General features: G+C 35.7%; 2 protein-coding genes across 3 annotated transcripts in view; one reads left to right on the top strand and one right to left on the bottom strand.

The window, feature by feature from the left end:
- Positions 1 to 847: 847 nt before the first annotated feature.
- On the bottom strand, positions 848 to 10,046 carry TMEM167A (transmembrane protein 167A). 2 transcript variants are annotated; one of them, XM_070935781.1, is made up of 4 exons: positions 9,992 to 10,046; positions 7,021 to 7,130; positions 4,015 to 4,049; positions 848 to 1,159 (listed from the first exon to the last, which is right to left on the bottom strand). In XM_070935781.1, the coding sequence occupies exons 1-4, from the start codon at positions 9,992 to 9,994 to the stop codon at positions 1,089 to 1,091; spliced, it is 219 nt and encodes a 72-aa protein (XP_070791882.1). In that variant the 5' UTR covers positions 9,995 to 10,046; the 3' UTR covers positions 848 to 1,088. The 2 variants fall into 2 exon arrangements, with proteins under 2 accessions (XP_070791882.1, XP_070791881.1); XM_070935780.1 differs by lacking the exon at positions 9,992 to 10,046 and adding an exon at positions 8,525 to 8,599.
- A 125-nt stretch (positions 10,047 to 10,171) lies between these two features.
- Positions 10,172 to 20,593, top strand: part of XRCC4 (X-ray repair cross complementing 4) — a 106,039-nt gene continuing 95,617 nt past the window's right edge. The window contains exons 1-2 of the mRNA XM_070935779.1: positions 10,172 to 10,346; positions 19,796 to 19,947. Coding sequence (XP_070791880.1) covers positions 19,809 to 19,947 — 139 coding nt within the window. The 5' untranslated portion in view covers positions 10,172 to 10,346; positions 19,796 to 19,808. The remainder of the gene's footprint in view (positions 10,347 to 19,795; positions 19,948 to 20,593) is intronic.

Below are 20,593 nucleotides of genomic sequence, written 5' to 3'. Positions count from 1 at the left end.
GAAATTTAAGTTCTAATAGTTTGCAACCATAAGTAAGTGTATATAATTGTTTACTAAAAAGCAGATTCAAGGTGAAACATAAATATTAACAGTTGACTGTATTACATAAAAATGTTTGTTTAATAGAGTCATAATAGAACAGAATTCAATTTTTTAAAATTATTTTCTATTGCATGTACTTTATAATGGGTAAAACCTATAAATGTAACTATCAGAGAAGCGCTCACAAAATGGATTTGAAATCTTCTGTCCCAAATAGTCTTAAGTTTAACTCTCCCTTACAGATAGTTCTTGACTTATGACCACAATTGGGACCAGAATTTCCATTGCTAAACAAAGTGGTTGTTAAGTGAATTGTGCCTAATTTTACAATCTTTTTTGCCTTGGTTGTTAAGCGAATCACAGCAGTTGGTAAGGAAATCACATGATCATTAAATGAATCCATTGTTCCCCATTGACTTTGCTTATAGGAGACCACCTGGGAAGTCACAAATGGCAATCACATGACCCTACAACTGTTGTAAATAGATGCCAGTTGCCAAATGCTTGAATTTTGATCACATGATCACAGGGATGATGCAATGGTTGTAAGCGTGAGGACCAGTCATCACTTTTTTTCCATGTTGTAACTTCAAACACTTCAAACACTAAATCAATAATTGTAAGTCGAAGACTATCTGCATCTGTTTTCTATATTTGATACAATTTTACTTTATTTTTGTCTGTAATTTAAATATTTTTTCGTATAATAACATGAAAAAAATAAAAATAAAGACTTTTAAATAAAAAGCATTTAAAAGGGTTTTGGAATTAACATCAAATCAACATTGGCAGACATAACTCACTGTTGTAGTCTTAAAAAGCCTTTACTGAAATACAGAATTAACATAAAGGTTATCCAATCAAAAGGATTAATAGCTGTATTTCTTTCAACATCACTGCTCTTTAACCAAAAATACTGAAACACAAAAGCTTTTCTTGTCCAAACAAATAAAGTGAGGTGTAGAATGTATTTTTGTCTTCTATTTCTTCAAGTCTTTTATTTGATTGCAAATTGACAGCAGTATGTTCTTAACATTTTCCCATTTTTATTGTACAAACAGAATACTGAAGGCCATTGCAATACAGCATACTGCTACGTAAGGGCTCTTCCGTTCACCTGGAAGAAGAAACAATACTGAATTACTATCTCCTTTTATACAAACAAGGCTTCCCCACCCCAACTTGAATGAAATAAAATACTACTATCTAAGTCTGCAAGTGAATCCAATAAAATAACGGCTGGTGGCATATTCAGGTGTAAATGTTGTAAAAGTTAATCCACAAATTCTCCTGAAACCCACATTTTCCATAACTAGTAAAAGGCATTCTATTCTGCGTGCACACACACAGAATTCAAATGTTCTTTCGATAAATTAAACAGCACACTGGTAATAATTAAAGTATTTTTTTTAATTAAAGAAAGATCTAAATGCCTGATAAATAAAATGGTTTATATGCTTTTAAAATATTGGTGCAATAACTAAATATAATTAAATTCTTTTCAACAGGTAATTTTTCCGCAGCCAGAAACAATTCACCATTTCTTCCTTTAAAGCAAGATTATCAAAATTACTATTACGAGACATTGTTAGTTGACAGATATGTAATTAAACTGCAAATAGCTATATGAATTAAAATATGCAATTTCACATCTGTTTAGAATTAATATTGAGCTAATCCACCTAACAATATGTTGAAGATTTCTGTTCTTAATTTTCTTGAAGAAAGCATCCATCATCCATTAGGATTGCTTGTCTGTTAACAATACTTTACAAATAGGGAACAGCTTGTCTGAAAGGTGTGAACATTTAAAAGACTACTTAAATAAAAGTAGCAGAGTTGCATTTTGCATTAATGAAAATTTATATAAAGTGTTAAAATAATCCAAAAGGGAAAAAATCCAGTCAAAATACTTAAAGACATCTGGATTTCTAAGACAGACACTTATATGTAACTTACAGGATCATACAATGCCAATTACTTCTAAAAGCCCAACTCGGTAATATATGGTTATTTGTCAATATATTGTTGACAAATAACAAGCACTTATTTTGCAAAACAGCAAGTCCCCTAGGCTGCTTCGAACACTGGGAAACTGTTTTTAGGACACTTTGTTTAACCTTTTCCTGCAATCTGATCTTTCCCATTTCTGCGTAAGGACAAAGGTATAAAGACATAATCTTTTCCCTCATCCACGGACTAGAGATGTATGTGTGTGTGTGTGTGTGCGTGCATGCGCACATGCCTAAAGATTACTGATGTACAAAACAAAAATGGTGAGAGATTATAGTGCTGGAACTTTTAATCATATTTAACTCTGATTTTAAGGCAAAATCATCAAGCAACCTGTAAAAATTAGTCCAAGAATCGGGTATGTTATGCATTGTTTGATATTTGATCTTTTTAAAATAGACAAGAAATCTTTCTTGTTAATACAGAAATTCAAGATCATGTATGGTTATTCTCTAAATCAAAGAAAATCAACCTTAATGTCAGTGGGTTAAAGTAATTTTTTTTGAAAATATACAAATAATCTTGGCATACAATAAGGATGAAGTTATCTTGGCAAACCAAGCAACATCCATCCTTGCTGTATTTGACCTCTCTGCAGCTTTCAATACCATCAATCATGGTATCTTTCTTGAGAGGCTCAAGGATTTGGCAGTACTGGTTGTGCTGGTTCACCCCTTTCTCCATGTTTGGTTCCAGATGGTGGTTAATGGGGAGGGGAGATTCCATCCCTGGTCCCTATATGGGGTGCCATAAGGTAAGATCATTTATCTCGAAGTGTCATCAATATGCTAGCTAACTGATACTGTGGATATCTTGAGATAGACAATTTGGTGCAGTGATTAAGGCATCAGACTAGAAACTGGGAGAGTATGAATTCTAGTCCTGCCTTAGACACAAAGCCAGCTGGGTGCCTGGGCTAGTAACTTTGTCTCAAGCTTACGGTGGAGGCACTTCTGAGAAACCTTGTCAAGAAAACTACAGAGATTTGTCCAGAAAGTCTCTGAGCACTGGACAGAATTAAATGGAAGGAAAAAATGGATGTCTTATTCCAGTATCTGTAGACTCCTGCTTGAAGAACAGGGAGTAGTCATGATTAAGAGGGCTTTTTTTACAGCTTTGTGTTGTTCATTAATTATACCTGTTTCTGGATCAGGAGGGGGGAGGCTCTGTTCACAATTACTCATACCCTAGTCACCTCTCCCCCACATTGGACTACTGTTATATGCTCTATATGGGGCTGCCCTTGAGCAGTATCCAGAAACTTCAGCTAATGCAAAATGTAGCAGCATGGGAAGTTATGTCTGCTCCTAGATCAGCACGTTATGCCTAGATCCAATTTAAGACATGGTTTAAAGCCTTCCATACTATGGGACCAGGTTATTTGAGGGACCACCTGATTACCTTTGCTCATCCCATCAGATCTAGTAAGAGAAGAATGCTGTGGATCCTATCTCTCAGGGAACTACACTTGGCGGGCCAAGGAGGGCAAGCATTCTCTGCTATGGCATCTATTTATGAAATATTCCCCCTTACGCACCCGAAGTGAGATTAGCTCTATCCCTCCTTATTTTCTGGAAATCCCTCAAGACCCGGCTTTGTCATCAAGCCTGGGTGGTCTCAGGGGGCCAGGGAAATCTTCAGGTGGCTCAGTGGCTGATTGAATCGTGTATGTGTATGTGTGAGAGAGAGACTTTTTTTAATTTGACTATGTTTGATATGTTTATTGTTTTAAATTTTTTTGCTGTATGCTGGCTAGAATAATTTCTTATGAGCTTGGTAGCCATATAAATTTGATAAATAAATAAATAGATTGTGGGAACTAATAGCAATTACTAGCAATTTGCATTTTTCAACAAATTTACACATGCTTAAATGTTATACTGAATTGTATTGTTCGACAACAGTGTATGCATGCATGCATGTTTATGTATAAATGACTAGGTAGTAGAAACTACTTACCAATTCTGGCACACTTCCAGAATATGCCCAATAATCTGAAAATATATTAATTGTAAGAAACAATTTTATATTTTCACTATGATTAGATGCAAATTACAATATTACAGATACAATAGTAATGACTAATTTCCTAATACTTATTTTTAAGGAATTGTAAATCTGCTAATATTTTTTCATGCTCATAAAATGCCTTTGAATTGCTACATATGCCAAAACAAATGACACAATGCACAATTTTAAGTATTGCCCTGTAAATCTTGAGTTTGCTCATTTAACTCAAAAATGGGTATTATAGCCTGTTGTTACAATAATGCCAAGTCATATGATACAACAGAATAACCTAAGGCTCATTAAAGCATTATTTATTTATTTTATATATTTATTTGTTGCCTATTGCCATGGAATTACTTTAGGTGGTTTACAATAAAAAGGAAGAAAATGAAAGGAGTGTAAAACAATACAACCATGAAATAAACAATGAAAAAGGAACACAGCGAGAATACATCAATAAGATTACCAAGATGGATGGGTAGAGAGCAAAAAGCAAGGGGTGGGATGGAGTCTGCCATCAATGCAACCGTTGGTCTCCAGGCCAACAGCCAGAGCCAGATCTTCAGGCTCATGTGGAAAGATAGTATTTAGGATAAGGACAGATCTTATCTTAGAGGGTAATATGTTTCAAAGGGTGGGTGCTCCAGCAGAGAAGGCTCTTATTCTGAATCCTGATAAGAGTTGTTTGACCAACTGGATCTGAAGTTAGTGCTCTTTGCTGGCATGAGTAGGATGGGCTTGTCCTTGTGGAATGAGGAGGTTCATCAGGTAGCCTGGACCTATGCCATTAAGATTTTAAAGGTCATAATTAACTTGAACTGCACTTAGAAGCAAACTGGTAGCCAATGAAGTTCTCAGAGCAGAGGTGTTATATGGCCCATTCTAGGGGGCCCGAAGATTGCTCTCACTGCTGCACTTTGTACCAGCTGAAGCTGCCAAATGGACTTCAAGGGTAGTCTCATGTACAATGCATTGCAATAGCCTAGAAGAGAGATGACCAAGTTTTTTTTTTTTTTTTTATTATTAAATTTGATTTATATGCCGCCCTTCTCCGGAGACTCAGGGCGGCTTACAATGTGCTCAGCAATAGCCTTCATCCTTTTGTATATTTATACAAAGTCAGCTTATTGTCCCCACAAACTGGGTCCTCATTTCACCTACCTTAGAAAGGATGGAAGGCTGAGTCAACCTTGAGCCTTGGCGAGATTCGAACCCTGCAGTAATTGCAGGCAGCTGGTCTTAATAAGCTTAATAACAGGGTGCCTTAAACCCCTGTCCTACCAAGGCTCTTAAGTAACTGAGCACAGGGAGTAATGATCCAGGAAAAATTGCAACTGGTGCACAAGTCAGAGTGTGCCAAAATTCTCCCGGTCTCGCCTGCTCCCAGCTCTTTGAGCAGGAGATGTAAGTCCAGGAGAACCTCTAGGTGGCAAACTGGGTCTGAACAGGATAACACAAACTGCTCCACAACTAAGGAAGACAAACACTCAGATCCTGAGATTCTATGTACCCAAAGCCACACAGTCTTGCCAGGGTCTGTTGCCCCTCATCCAGATCCCTAAAACTTCCAAGCATTACTCAGGTCGAGATGTAGAATGGAGTATCATCGGTATATTGATGGTATCTCAACCCATAATGACAGATGATCTCACCCAACAGCTTCATGTATATGTTAAACAAGAGAAAGTAATAAACCCTGTGGGATACCACAAGGAAATGGTCGGGGGCTGACTCTCTATCAACACCGATTGGGACCGACTTTGGAGAAAGAAGCTGAGCCAGTGCAAAACTGTGCCACCCAGCACCAACTCATGTAGTTGGCTCAAAATGATATCATGGTCAATTGTATCAAAGGCCACTGAGAGATCAAGAAGAGCAAGAATGGTTGCACTATCCCTTCCTGCTCCCATCAGATATCGTCCATGAATGCAATAAAGCTCTCTATGCCCCCATAGCCAGGCCTGACTCCTGACTGAAAAGGGTTAAAGAAATCTGTTCCAATCAGGATCTCCTGTAGCTGCCAAGTAACCACCTTTTCCACGACCTTCCCAAAAAGGGAAGATGGGAGATTGGACAAAGTGTTGGCTTTGTAAGGAAAAGACAAGCCAAGGCCTCCTGAAAAGATCCCAGGAATGTCACCTCATACACTGGGGAATTTATCACTTAGATGTGGATTCCAGAGGTTTCCAAAAGCTGTAGCCAAATTTTTATTATTAATGCTTTAGAGAAAATTATTTAACAATTGCAGTATACTAAAATATATTTAAATTGTAAAGATAGACATCAAATTACATTTTTGGCTATTTTTTAATTTGGCCTTAAAGCCTAATATCAGGTTGCTTGTAAATTCAATTTAGCTGCAATCATTCCTAAAGTCCTTCTGAGTTTCAAAGAAAAGGCATGGTGTCAAAAATATAGAATGAGCTCTAGGAAGCATGTGCTACTTTTATTGCTTATTTTAAAATGATATGAAAGGAAGTTTTATTTAGAAAGAGGGTTTTTAGATTGGGCATTTTAGCTTAATTAGCGTTTTACTGAATAAGTATTAAATTGCAAGTTATTTTATATATTTATTATGTGATTTGTATATTGTCGGCTTCAAACTAGATCTCAGCTATTTACAGTCATAAAAATGCCTGTAAATAAAACCACAGAATTGTAAAATCTCCATAAAATAATAACAAAAAACCAATATAGAACACAGGGGGATATCATTAACATTAAAATTCTTTTCTCTAATGGTCTAAATAGTGAAATCTCATACTTCTCAGAAAGGCAGGCTCCATTTTAAGAAAATGAAAATCTTCTGCGGTTATGACTTATATTGTAATTAAGCTTTTGAAGATTAACAATGATTTGCATCAATGAATCAATTTCAAAAGAAAAAATAGTAAAATTAAAAATAAGCAAGCTTACATGCATATTCTTTCCCCAAATTTTTAGAAATGCACATACCCCGTTTTATTGTTATCCAGTAATCTGGGAGCCAAAGATCTTAAGTATGCACATGTACATATAAGCAGTAAGATTACTGTCAGAAGACTCTGAAAATTGAAGATCGCAGACTGAAAGAAAAGGTAATATATTAGTTACTCACCAGTTTTTAAAAGTTCTCTTTACTATATTCATTTACTTCTTCCCATAATTACAAAAATAATAAATTTAACAGCCTATTACTATTTACATTATAATTCTAATATATCCATTCTATCTAAAGCAAGAAACAATGAAATACTAGATAATTTTTTTCAAAGCTATTATTGCGAATTTCAGATCATTCATAAATTACTTGCTTTGCAAATTAAGTGTCTTAGTTTGTATTCTATTTCAATAGTCAAAATAGTTTGTTGGGTATAATGTTCTGATATTACAAACTTGGGCTTTTAAGCAAAACTTGGAATATACCAGGCTATAAATCTTGAGTTCTAGTTCCACTTTAGGCATGAATCCAGCTGTGTGACCTTGGGCCAATCACTCTCTCTCAACCCAACCTATCTCACAGAATGGCTGTTGTTGGGCAAATAGGAGGAAGTTGTGTTGGATATATTCGCCTCCTTGAATTATTTGTAAAAATAATAAAGATGGGATAAAGTAAATACTCTAATATGTCCTCTCAATGAGATGACTGTATAAAGTTATGAGAAAAGGGCAGATTTTGCTCTCACCAAAAAGTATTTCAAAGTGCAATACAGAGTGAATTAAGTCACATTTAATTTAGATGTAAACCTGGAGAGTTCAGGATATGCTTTATGTGCAGAAAGGCCCAGCTGTAATCCTTGGCATCTAGTTTGGGCTCAGAAAGGCCAAGTTGATTTGTGCTTTAAACCTTGAAAACTGATGCAAATTAATAACACTGATACTTAGTGGTATTTGTTGTAGCAGGTTTGTCTGCTCTCATAATGGATTCTAATTTTTCAATCGATCGATCAATCAATCAATCAATTAATCAATCAATCAGAATAGAGCTGGAAGGCACCTTGGAGGTCTTCTAGTCCAACTCCCTGTTCAAGCAGGAGAATTACCAGTATACCATTTTGAATAGTGAACATACAATGTGGAAATTGAGATTCCTGTTTTATGTCCCCAAAAGGCAGAGATTTGAACGTGTGACTTCAGACACTAGTTTGAAGTAAGCAAGTTAGAATTGTCAATTCACAGTGTGTGATTGAACTAAGTGAGGAACTTTCAAGTTTCTTTAGCTACTCTCATTTGGCAGAATCAAGTGGGAATAACTGAGAAGACTCCACTTGACAGCTTGATTTATTAAATTTATATACAGCCTGACTCCCAACAACTCTGGACTGCGAAACCATACAGAAATAATAGAATGTCATACAAAATTATTTAAAAGATAAAAACAAAAGAATAAAAACAAAAGAAGTAGAAATGGCAGAATAACAAACCCAGTGGAAAGAAAGAAAAGCTTCAGTCATCTTCACCAAAGACCTGGGTGAGGAACCAGGTCTTCTGGAAGCTTCAATACATCTTCATTTAAATGAAACACTTCATTTACCATGATGTACAAAGTAGCCATAGTGTAAAAATGAAAAGGGCAATTTTTCTAGACCAGATCTAAAAAAGTAGTTCTTACGATCAGTGCTGCTAAACAATTCTCAATCCTCCCAAAGATCTCTTTCAAAAGACAATTTTTCTTGCTACATGACATGCTTAGGATTGCATGTATTTCTTCTTCTTTTAGGGACCTCTGCACTCAGTACCTATTATTTCCCATGAAGTTTCTGTCTGCCATACTGCAATTAAGTTTGTAGTTAAATATAGCTGACACAACTGTCCTAATTGTCACAATTCTTTCACTTTGTCCCCTATTTTTTTGCCCCAAGTGTAATAAAAGGAGGCATCACAAAATATACAATACAAACTGATTTTAAATAGAAATGGAAGGACACCCAACTTAATGCAGAAGAATTATTTCCATGTAAATATGTCTTATATGTATTACTAAATTATTGATTCTAATATTGTATGTATTATATGTATGATTTTAATATTGTATGTATTGTTTTGGAGAGCTTCTTAACAAGTACTGCCCCACATTTTTTTCTTGCTTTTGCTAACTGTTGTTCTGTCTTTGTTGTCATTTTTAAAAAATCACATTAGCCATGTTTTGTTGTCATACTGCACACTCCACCAAGTGCTGAAAATCATCAGATTGCAGCACAGTACAGGTTTGATAAATAGTAGATTCTGCTTTGTGTTTTAGAAACAGTGATCTGCAAACAAGGCACCTAAATATTTTGCCTCGAATCTCTAGAACTGGTGTACAATTCTATGTAGTAAATATTTGTTATGACACCAGGGACAAGAGATAATAAACTGCAACAACTGTGCAATTGACCACAAGTGCTTTTAATACTGATTACATACCGATACTATTTTTCAAAGAAAAAAAAGTAAAACGAAGTATTACACTTCTCTGAATAATATAAAAGCTGCAGAGGTAAGATAGGCGGTAAACAAACGCTTTTACTACATACACACAGAGAGGGCTGTGTCCCCACAACCCATTTTTGTCCAGGATTAACTTAAAACTGCAGTGTTACTGCAACCTGAATTACAAAAAGCAAGATGCGCACAAAACTCTTGAGCCGCAAACTAGCCAGGCTATTCGGCGAGCCAATATTTCGCCACCCGTAATTTACACAAAGAAAAAGAAGAAGAAGAAGAAGAAGACGGGGAGGAGTGAGAAGTGATGCTCTTTTTTTGAGCCATCACCTTTCACGACGTCTTGAGCTAGGCCTCTTTGGCAAAGCCAAAGGCGGCGAGGCTACACTGGGGAAAGGGGCCCAAGCGGCCTTCCGCGCGCGTTATCGAGCCGTTCCCAAGGGCGCACCCGCCAAAGGAGCCACAAGGCCCGGCGGCCCCTGGCTCCCAAACGGGAGGCCTCTTTCCCGAACGCCGCTCTTACCATAGTTACGCGCCGCCACGAGCCACATCACACTTCCGGTAACCAGAGGGGGGCGGGATCTGAAAGAAAGATGAGCCTCAGGCGCCTGCCGATTGGACGGAAGAGAGACGCCGACGAGAAACTGTCGGGGTTGCGATTGGAGGAAGGGCAAAGTTGAGAGCCGCTGAGCCTGAGATGGGAATAAACGGCGGTAGGTTCTCCATAGTTCGTTTTTTAAAAAAAAGAAAGAGAGAGAAAAAAGCAAGGACATTTCTGTGTTCGGGTGTGTATGCTTCCATGTGCATAAACACACACCACACACAGGCGGAGTTTACGCATACAAAAAACTGAAGTGACATTTTCAGTGCTGTTCAAGGTAGGAAAGGGAGGGTGGGAGCAGAGGAAGGGAAGCGCGATCGTATTTGTTGCAGCGCTCTTATTATTACACTGATTATATTTAACCCCCCTCCCCGGCTCCAAATATATATATATATATATTTATATATGGAAAACATACTTTTCCGAGTCATTCTTCCTCTCAGGTGTTTCTTGCAGGGAGGAACCGGCACAGATGGAGAAACACAGAGACACAAGGACACCAGCCCCCTCCCCGGCCACACTCGTGGCATTTGGTATAAAAGGGGTGCGTATACCACCTTTGTGGTATGTGATGCTCTCTCCCGGTTCGTCTTCTTTGTTGTTGCCTGGGTCAGAGCTTCATTAACAATTTCTTGGCATTTTTCTAACTGTATTGGTTCAACAGGATCCCATTTCTTCTTCCCCAAGCTTCCTTCACATTACATTACATTACATTACATTACTTCTTGTGTCTTTGCATGTGATTGTGAAGATAGCATAGGGTATGAAGAGTTGGTGGACAAAAGTTACATGTGAGCTTGTGACTCAAGGACGTTTGAGAACTCAAAAGGTTTAATCTGTGGGCTGAGGAACAGTATTTTTATTTTTCCCAATACCTAATTTTTTCTCTTCTTAACCTTGCACATTGGGGAAAAGGAGAGTGAAAACTTCTCCTAAGTGATGTATTGCCATTTGTGACCTGGTTGACAGAAATAAACTTTCTATGACACAGGAACTCTTGTGTTTTCTTATAAAGTTCTGATAGGTGAGCTGGTAAGTCATGTCAGGGCTTGTTTTATAGAACAGATTGATGCAAAAGTGATGCCTTTCCCTGAATGTATTCTGCTCTGTAGTGTGGTATATTGATTTATTTATTTATTTTATTTTATTTTATTTTGAATTTGTATACCGCCCTTCTCCCTGAGGACTCAGGGCGGTGAACAGCCAAGTAAAAACATCAAATACAAATATTAAAATACAGTTAAAATATACATATATAAATTTGGCCCTGTTAATTAAAAACAATAAACAAAACACTTAAAAACACTTAAAAAATTAGGCCAGCCTGGCTTGCTGGAAAAGGAAGGTTTTAAGGGCACGGCGGAAGGCACTGAGGTCTTGGATTCTTTTGAAGATATTTTATTGATGCTTGATTTGGCTTTTGTGGTCAAATAACTTCTCAATCAACCACTTACTAATTGTCAAATTACTTTTATTGTTAGACTTTCAAGTTAGTGACTACTTCCTTATATTTTCCCTTGCCATTCAGTTGAATTTTTGCTCCATTACTCATAGCATTGAAAGTTGATTCCCCCTCCCCCCCCCCACTTTCCAGTATTTCACAGTATTTCAACATCAAACTACCCAGAAATAAACATTAGTGAAATAAATCATAAATATGGATATGATGACCAAATCTGGTATTAATATGCATCTTTCAATCATTTTCTTTAGCTTTTATACTGCTTCCTTTAGGCTGTCTGCAATGGCCTAGATTTTTTTTCCTGGTTAGCCATTATAAGTATATATGCAGAGTTGGAAATTTTGTTCTTACGCATCATTATAAACTTATTGAACCAGATTTTCCATTTTATTGCCTTATATTCATAGAGGTTCATACACAAGTTTTAATCTTGTATAAATTTGATGCCAACTGCAGATTTGACTATATTATTTTTTAGTCTTAACTTCAAATAATTTATAATCTGAAGCATGGGTCTAAAAAGGATCTTTGGAGGATGCCCTCCACTTGCTTTTGGTATATGGTTATAAAAACTGGTCATTTAGTCATACTGTTTCCCATTTTAAAAACCATATATTTATTTTCTATTATCTCATAGCTACTGAATTCAAAAGCCTTTGACGAAAGATTTTGCCAAAATATTTTTTAAAAAATCTTCAAGTATATAATGTCTCCCATACTGTCCCATCCAAATACTTTTGAACACTTCCAAATAAGTTTAAACATCAGTATATGAGATAGGACTTATATCTGTAAAGACTGATGATTCTGCCTTAACATTTTGTTCTTAATCCTTTTTTATTCTCTATCTCTGTTCAACTGACCTTTTCCATTTCTGCAAAGACCACCAACAGAACCAGAACCATGTCTGCATTGGGGAGATCAGTGGCAATAAAGTGGTGGGCATAACTGGAAGATTAAAGTCTCACTTCTTTTTAATATGGGGCCATGCACATTGCATCCATAATAAAAAAGACAGGGCTTTGATTGTCCATTCGCACCCTCTCTTTTGGTTGACTTCCCTATGGATATTCTCCAGATATTTATTTGTTATAAAATTAGTTATGTTTATGTAGATATAAACTAGCAAAAATACATTATTTGTTAAAAAACTGTAGAATTAGTTCTTTTCAGCAATCTTTCTCACGTTCCAGCTGCACCAATACAAATCCAGCCTGTTCCTGGGGCGCAGAATAGCTTTCTGATCTTTTTGTCTTGTTATGCATATTAGTCTATTTCAGCTCCTCTAATGCTTGCTTTCTTCAATTCTTGCCTTTTAACTGAATATCACTGATATGACACTGTGCCATTATTTACACTTGAGTCATACTGTACTGATCTTTGACCAGATTCCAAATGATAGTATCCACAGACGAGTTTATCCTTGATTACAGTCAGTACATCCGGTGGTTGACTTTATCCTTTACTGTACACACTGTCCTAACATGACATCATTCTGTAGACTGTCCCTGCCTTTTTCAATCTTGTCCAGCACAACATGGTATAACTCTTGCCAGATTCACATTCTTTTCTTCCTGTTTCTTCTTTTCTTCATCTTTTAGTCCAGCCTTATTCTGCAACCAAAAATCCTCTTCTTCAGCATTATCACTCTCCAAGAATAATTCTTCTAAATAAACCAAGAAGCCAATAATAATATACCTCAGCAATCTCTTTTCTTAACCTAAAATACTTATATTAATCCTGGAAGGAAAAGAAGGGAAGGGAAAAAAGGTAGAAAGAAAGAAAGAAATTAATACATTATCATTCTAAAATGCTGATTCCCTTTTTTATCTCATTTTTGATCCAGATAACTTTTTAATCATAGTATAAAAAGGATAATTATCTCCAGGAATAGATTATACATAAAATACCAATAGTATCCTAGTGTCTATGTTCTCTGTTGGGTACTTCGAAATGGTAAGAAGAAAAAATACCAGGTCTTATTCTATATTTGAAAAAAATCCCTCGAGAGAGAGAGAGATCATTCTCTGTCTTGCTGTCATGATGTTATTTCTTTCCTTTTCAAATGAAAAAGAATCTATTTACTTGATAAGTTGATTTTATATTTAGACTTTACCCAATATTATTTCTATTTTTAATATTAATTATGCTTTCTTTTATGAAAAAATAAACTGTAAATTGGATGGGTACAGTCCGATTTGAATGTTTTAACAGAAAGTCTTTTAAAATGATCCAGCAATGTCACGTGACTATGAGAATAAAGAGCAAATTAAATTCATTCAGTACACAGTGGAATACAGGTGGCAGGAAATGGATCATAGCTGAGTTTAAGCTTTTTATAACTGTTGGCTTTGGTTGTCTTCAATAGATCCAAAAAAATTCATAACATAATTTGCTAGGAACCGAGCTTTGTATTAATATATTAATATAATATATTTTTATTACTTTGGGTCTGTCATCTACTTTAAAAGTAAATTTAATTTTCTGTTGAAGAAAAAAGAAAGCCTGAAATTTAGACTTCTTCAGATGTTTTGACAAAAGGATTTTTTTAAAAAAACACATTTTTGTTTCTTTAGTTTTCATTTAATGCACATTGTACATTTTCATTGAGAAAATCAATATTACAGTTACATTTTAATAAGTGCTATGCTGATATTGAGTTAATACAATATAATTCAGAAATGTAGGTATTTTAACACATTGTAGTATTACAGGTATTTTTGAAGAGGGGGAGAGAATTCAGCAGATCCTTAAATATAAAGGGCATGTTGTTAATAGCAGGAAAAATATCATTTTGATGGATTTCTTGGGTTTTTAGGGATTCCATCTTTTTAATCTTTAGTTCTGTTGTATATACCGTAAACGTGTAATTAATAAATTGGAATTTGGTATTTATGGTCTACTTCATGGACTAAATTTAAAATTGCAATTAATATGACAAATATTGAAAAATAAACAAAGTTGTTATTTTTATTCCATGTTTTGAATAAGAATATTTACCATTTTATTTCATGTTTTGGACAAACATATCTTTCTGTCAAATTTTGATGGAAATTACTGATTGTACTAGTTATTTAGCCTTCATTGCTTTGGTGAAGTTCTGAGCAATGATTCAGACTTATTAAGATTTTCCTGTCACATTAAAACCTATGTAGCAATTGCTGGCAAAGTTATATTGTGTATACTCAGTTTCATTTTGAAGCTTGTATGCTGCCAATACTCAAGTATTTGCAAAGACTTTTTATGTTCCTGAGGAAATCTAATGGATTCCATCTGTGATTCTTCTCCCTTTAATTATGGAACACAACCTTACAGGATGAAATAAATTGGGAGACTTTGAGGCTTGCACAGCTGTATGTAGGAAATTCTGAAAATGTTTTATGAGAGATTTTAAGATTACTATGGCTGATTTGAGTTTCAAAAGCCTGGAAGAAATAAATTAAAAAAAAAAAACACTAAAGAAGACAATGGAGGAGTCATCAGCAACTACTACTGTTCTCTTACAGTATTCATCCAAAGGCTGAAATAGGTTAAGAGTCAAGACCAAAGCCTGAATCACTACCAAGGAACATGCAGGAGAAAAGGGAGGTGGTGGTGATCAGATTTTTATTCTGCTGTGTGTGTGTGTGTACGTATCGGGTGGGTTCTACTTACCTTTATTACTGGTTCGCAATGGGAGTGCACACGTGCTGTTGCTTCGCTTACACACGTGTGCACACTTCTGCGCATGCACAGAAGCTTATGCGCATGCGCAGATCATCAATTATGATGTCTGGGCGGGTGGGCGGAGCCTCCCCCCGCTTTTACTACCGGTTCTAAAGAACCGGACAGAACCGGGAGCAACCCACCACTGGTGTGTGTGTGTGTGTGTGTGTGTGTGTGTACTCAAGGTAGTGAACATACCTAATACCCCTGCCTCCCATTTTCTGCCTTGTGAGATGAATTGGGCTGAGAGAGTGACTGGTCCAATGTCATCCAGCTGTTTCTTCATGCTTAAGGCAAGCTTAGAATTCACAATTTCCTGATTTCTAGGCCACTTTACCATTATACCAAACTGATTCTCTTGCTTACTACTGTGTGTGTAATTAACTGATGTGTAGAATTCCATCACTCCCTGCTTTATTGAGAAGTTTAACTTCCACTGTATTAAATGTAGGAAGTGTTCATCAGCAACTTCCTGGTCCAGACTGTAATATTTATGAGGGTTTTGATTTCTGTCTCTGACCCTGATAGCTGCTGTTTGTTCAATATGATTTACTATATAATAAATTATAGGAGAAGTGCAGTTTCTGTTTTCAGTCTGCATCCATTATAATAGGCAAGAGAAGAATTCCAATAAACTGCTTTCAACTTTTTTTAATACTACAGTTCATTAAAAAGAAGCTTTTGATATCTCAAAAAGAGCTTTCTTAAACTGAGAAAATATCGCTTTCCTTTTCATTTGTTCTTATTCATGTCCAATATTTCCAAACCTTCTCCACCCCCAAAATCCCCAACAAACAAAGTATGTTTTTCCACCTGAAATTGTGGTGGTGAGTGTAATATTCAAAATTATAATAATCAGGCTTAAGCAAATTATTAGGGTTTGAAATATTAGTTAAGAGATAGGGGTCAGCAAAAACTAGAGAAATTTCTTTATCCTTGTTTACGTTAGTGCAGTTTCAGTGAAACCCATTTGTAAGGCAATAGGGTCAAGGCTGATTTGAACAAAATACAGGAATTTTATAAAATGGGAGAAGATTTAATTTCATTGTAAAATAAAATCTCTACTGCAATCCTTTTTTTTAAAATCAGAAGTCTAAAATAGTAACCGCGTGTGTTGAGAGGATGTATTCTTTCCTTTTTCACCAAAACTTCCATCCATTTTCCCCACTTGGATAGCATCTACTAATAGAACTCTCAGAGTTGCCAAAGAAGCATGATATGGAAAAGGATATTGCAGAGGTTGGGAACATTCTAACACTTATAAAAATATTAAATCTGTAACTCTAAATTTAACATAAGATTTTGAGAATTAACAGTTAACAAAGTGCGTGTAAGTCCAGTATTTTTAGGCTGCTATTGTTTTCAAGGTTTTAAAGTTCTAAATGAAAGGATATGTGAATTTTTTTTTTTAATCTAAAGAGGTCTTTATTCTAAAATATTACTGTAAAACAAGCCATGAAATAACTGTTTTAACATAGATGCAGATGATGTAATAATCCTTTCTAAGTAGCCTTTTAAAACTGATTAAATAGATGCTTATTCTTAATCATGTCTCCCTCATAGATAATGCTTTTATCATGTTCTGAGGTACCAAGAAACTAGAGGATAAAACAGATAAATTCCTTACATCATAATTTATGTTTTGCATATTTCCCCAAGAAATAGAGTTGATGCTGCATGATTAAATGTTCAGGTTTTTCTTATATGACTCGCCACTTTCCTCAGCGCCTAGTACTCATGTACCGCCTGGGCAGGATTGGACTATGAATATAACTGCTAAAGTTGAAATATATTTTTCTTTTAGATCTGCATGTTCCCAAAGCAGAATGGCTGAGGTTTGAGGCACCTGTTACTAAACCTTTTTCTTAGTCAAAAGACAGTTCTGCAAGCCAGAAATGAAAAGCTGAAGTTGAAATATCAATGACACTCTGTAGTGCAGTGAAGGAAGCCAAGAGTTGGCTTCTGTATTGTGCTTGAGAGTTACCCAAAGCAGCATACAAAATGATTTGTCAGCTAATTAAAAAAAACTGTCTTGTTTATTCATCAGAACTGTGGACAGTCATTGTTTGGGAGCAGACTCCAACTAATTACATGCCAGCCAACAGCTGATTCTTCCCCAGAAGGAAGCATTGCCTAATAAAGATCATAGATGCCAACTACTAAATACACAAAGTACTAAAGAGGAGCAGTTCAATCGCTAACTGTCTGGTTTTTCTCAATAAAGCTAGTGATGGACAAATTTGGGGAGAACTCTGCTATTCCCACCTGAAAGTCAATCTTTGTTTCTTACTTGTCTTATGGTGAGATATTGATATGAAATATGATTCTTTTGTACAATTAGGAGAAATCACTAGCCTTTCTATTACCATAATCATTCTGCTTTTTAAAAATGCTTATAATGATTAAAGGCACCAAATGTTTTAATTTTACAGAGCTTGCAAATAAGATTATAGAAGTGTCATTATTTATTCCTTGAAAGTCATTTCAAATCCATTTGACAATGGTTATTTTGTGTGATACTAGAATGCAGGGTAAACATTCATTCTCATTATCTTCAAAACAAATGTTGGTAAATGCTTGGTTTTGTAAGTGTTATCTTAATTAAACAGTGATAGCATTATAAAATAAAAATCCTACCAATAATTCAATTGCCACCATATCATATATTCTTAAACACTTTTTTAAAGCTAGTGAGGAATTCTAAATGTCGTTTTCAATGTCAAAAATAAGCAAACTAAATATAATATTTATTTAAATACTTTTTAGGGGAAAATCACAATCATGCATTTGAATAAATTCTAGACTATTTTATGAACAATTGCTGTTTTTTTTAAAAATGCACATAGTGTACTTTTTCTGTATATTTTTAGAATAATTTAAAAGAGAAATGTGGATATGAACGAATTGGTGTATTTCAGAAACACACATACTTATATTTCTAGGAAATTCTTCTAGGAAATTACAATCCATGAATTGTAATGGCAGGTTTGTAATCCTAAGTAGATAGAAGATATTTATGGATCTTTGTTGGATCTTACATATGCCTTTTATTTTATCAGTGCTAGTGTTTCTGATGTGTCTTCAGTTACATAGAATGTGTTGTGTCATTAGGCTACATATATGGATAAGACTATCCTTGTGACCTTATTAGGCTAGGGGCAAAAGGAGCATGGAGAAAAAACATTGACAGAAGTTATGAAGATATGTGTGCCATTTAAAATCTTTGCATGAGCTTCATTTTTCAGAGTAAACTAATTTATTTCGGCCATACATTATTTATAAATTTATGGGAAGATCTGATCTTTAAATACTCCTATCATATACTCTATACTCGGGCTGATGGGACCCATAGCATGCCCCTTCTGCTGGCACAAGTGGTATGGGCCAGTCTCAGTGGCATGAGACAGTCCCTCTAGTAACCTGGACTTATGCCATAAAGAGCTTTAAAGATAATCACCGACACCTTGAATAGCATTCGGAAGCAGCGCGGGTCAGTGGTGTTACAGGAGCCATGCTTGGGGCTCCCAAAACTACCCACGCTGCCACACTCAGCATCAGCTGTAGCTTTTGAATGATCTTCAAAGGTATCCCCATGTAGAGCACATTGCAATAATCCAGTCGTGAGATGACTAGGAATTGAATGACTGAGTGCAGGGAATCCAAGAAAGGCCGCAACTCGTGCACAATACAAAGTTGTGCAAGGTTCTCCTAGTCGCAACTGCCACCTGCTTCTCAAATAAGAGTTGCGAGTCCAGGAGAACCCCCAAGTTGCATACCAAGTCTTTCTGGGACAGTGTCATCCCATCCAGAGCCAAAGATGACAAAGTCCCAGATCCTGCGTACTCAAAGCCATTGGTCTTATCAGGGTTCAGTTGAAGCCTGTTGTTCTCCATCCAGGCCTCTGCAGCCTCCAGGTACCATGCAAGGGCAGCCATACATCAGCATACAGTATATACGTCAACCCATAGTGATGGATGATCTCACCCAGGGGTTTCTTATAGATGTTGAAAAGGAATGGAGAAAGTACTGAGCCCAGTGGCACATCACAGAATAGCGGCCGAGGGCTGGACCTCTCACTACCAATACTGATTGGGACCTGCCACAGGGAAAGGAGTTGAACCAGTGCATAACTGTGCCACCCATCCCCTATTAAGGTTAATAAGGATAAGTTTACATAGATTTTACATCTAAAAACTGAATGTGGCATTCATAAGCAATTTTAAGATACATTAAATTATATACTAAAGGTGTCTATTTTATGCTTAATAATACTGAGGTTTCTTCAATACTGAATTGTTACTTATTGAGTTTTGCATATAAAAACATTCTTTAAACACCCAAAGCCTAAATATATCTTCATAATAACCTTTAAAAAAATAAATTTTACTGTTTATAGGAAAACGAACTTATTTCCTCTAAATGTTTGTATTAATCTATAGAGATATGGTCAGCAGTGCTTGTAAATTTTGTATTTTGAAATTTGCTTATGTTCTCTGAACTGGAAATATATGTGCTGCTATCCTTGTAACTTTTAACTTCTGGTTTTTTTAAAAAAACAGTGACTAGAAAAATATGGAGAAGAAAGTGAGGCAGCTGTGTCCTATTTCTGATCCAGACACTACATACTTTCTACAAATAACTTGGTGCAAAGATCTGGGTATGGGTTTTCATCTTATGCTAAGTGATGGCCAATCATCTTGGATTGGAAGAGGTATAATAAATTTATAATAAAGTATAATAATATGATAAATTACTGTATCACTTACCACCATTGATTTATTAATGGGCTCCCCACTCTATTTCCCCCCAAAATAAGTTGAAGTTTTCCCTATCGTCACAATTATTTTTTAATTGGGAAAATTGTCTTTCGTTCCCTGAAGAATCTCTAGAGCTGATTCTGAATATGGCAGAAACAATGGAAGCAAACTTTCCCTTTTCTGCCTCATTGCAGGTACTTATTCTTGACTCCTGGTTGGGAAGACTGAAACTTGACAATCATAGCCAATTCCTTTATTGGGCTCCGAAGACTGTATGAAATCAACAGAGATTAGATTATTCTAAAATCTATATTTTATAGATTATTAATTTATCATCCAAATTATATTCTTCCGTTGAGTTGTATAAATCTCTAATTTCATATTAAATTATAAATATTACAATATTATATATTATAAAACTTCAGTGGACTTCTAGTTGAACCATATTTGAACAGATCAAAGATTGATCCAGTATTCTGTACCTACTGTCTCTATCCAAGTACTGATAGAAACGCCAGTCACAACTTAAATACATTGATAGCTTTCTCTTTATGTTCTTTACTGATTGGTATTTAGAGATCTTCTGACTATTGTACTGGA

Source organism: Pituophis catenifer, unplaced genomic scaffold (genome assembly GCF_029215685.1).
Source record: "Pituophis catenifer annectens isolate HBS135680 unplaced genomic scaffold, rPitCat1.0.hap2 SCAF_2, whole genome shotgun sequence".
NCBI lineage: Eukaryota > Metazoa > Chordata > Lepidosauria > Squamata > Colubridae > Pituophis > Pituophis catenifer.
This window is presented reverse-complemented; position numbering and strand designations above follow the sequence as displayed.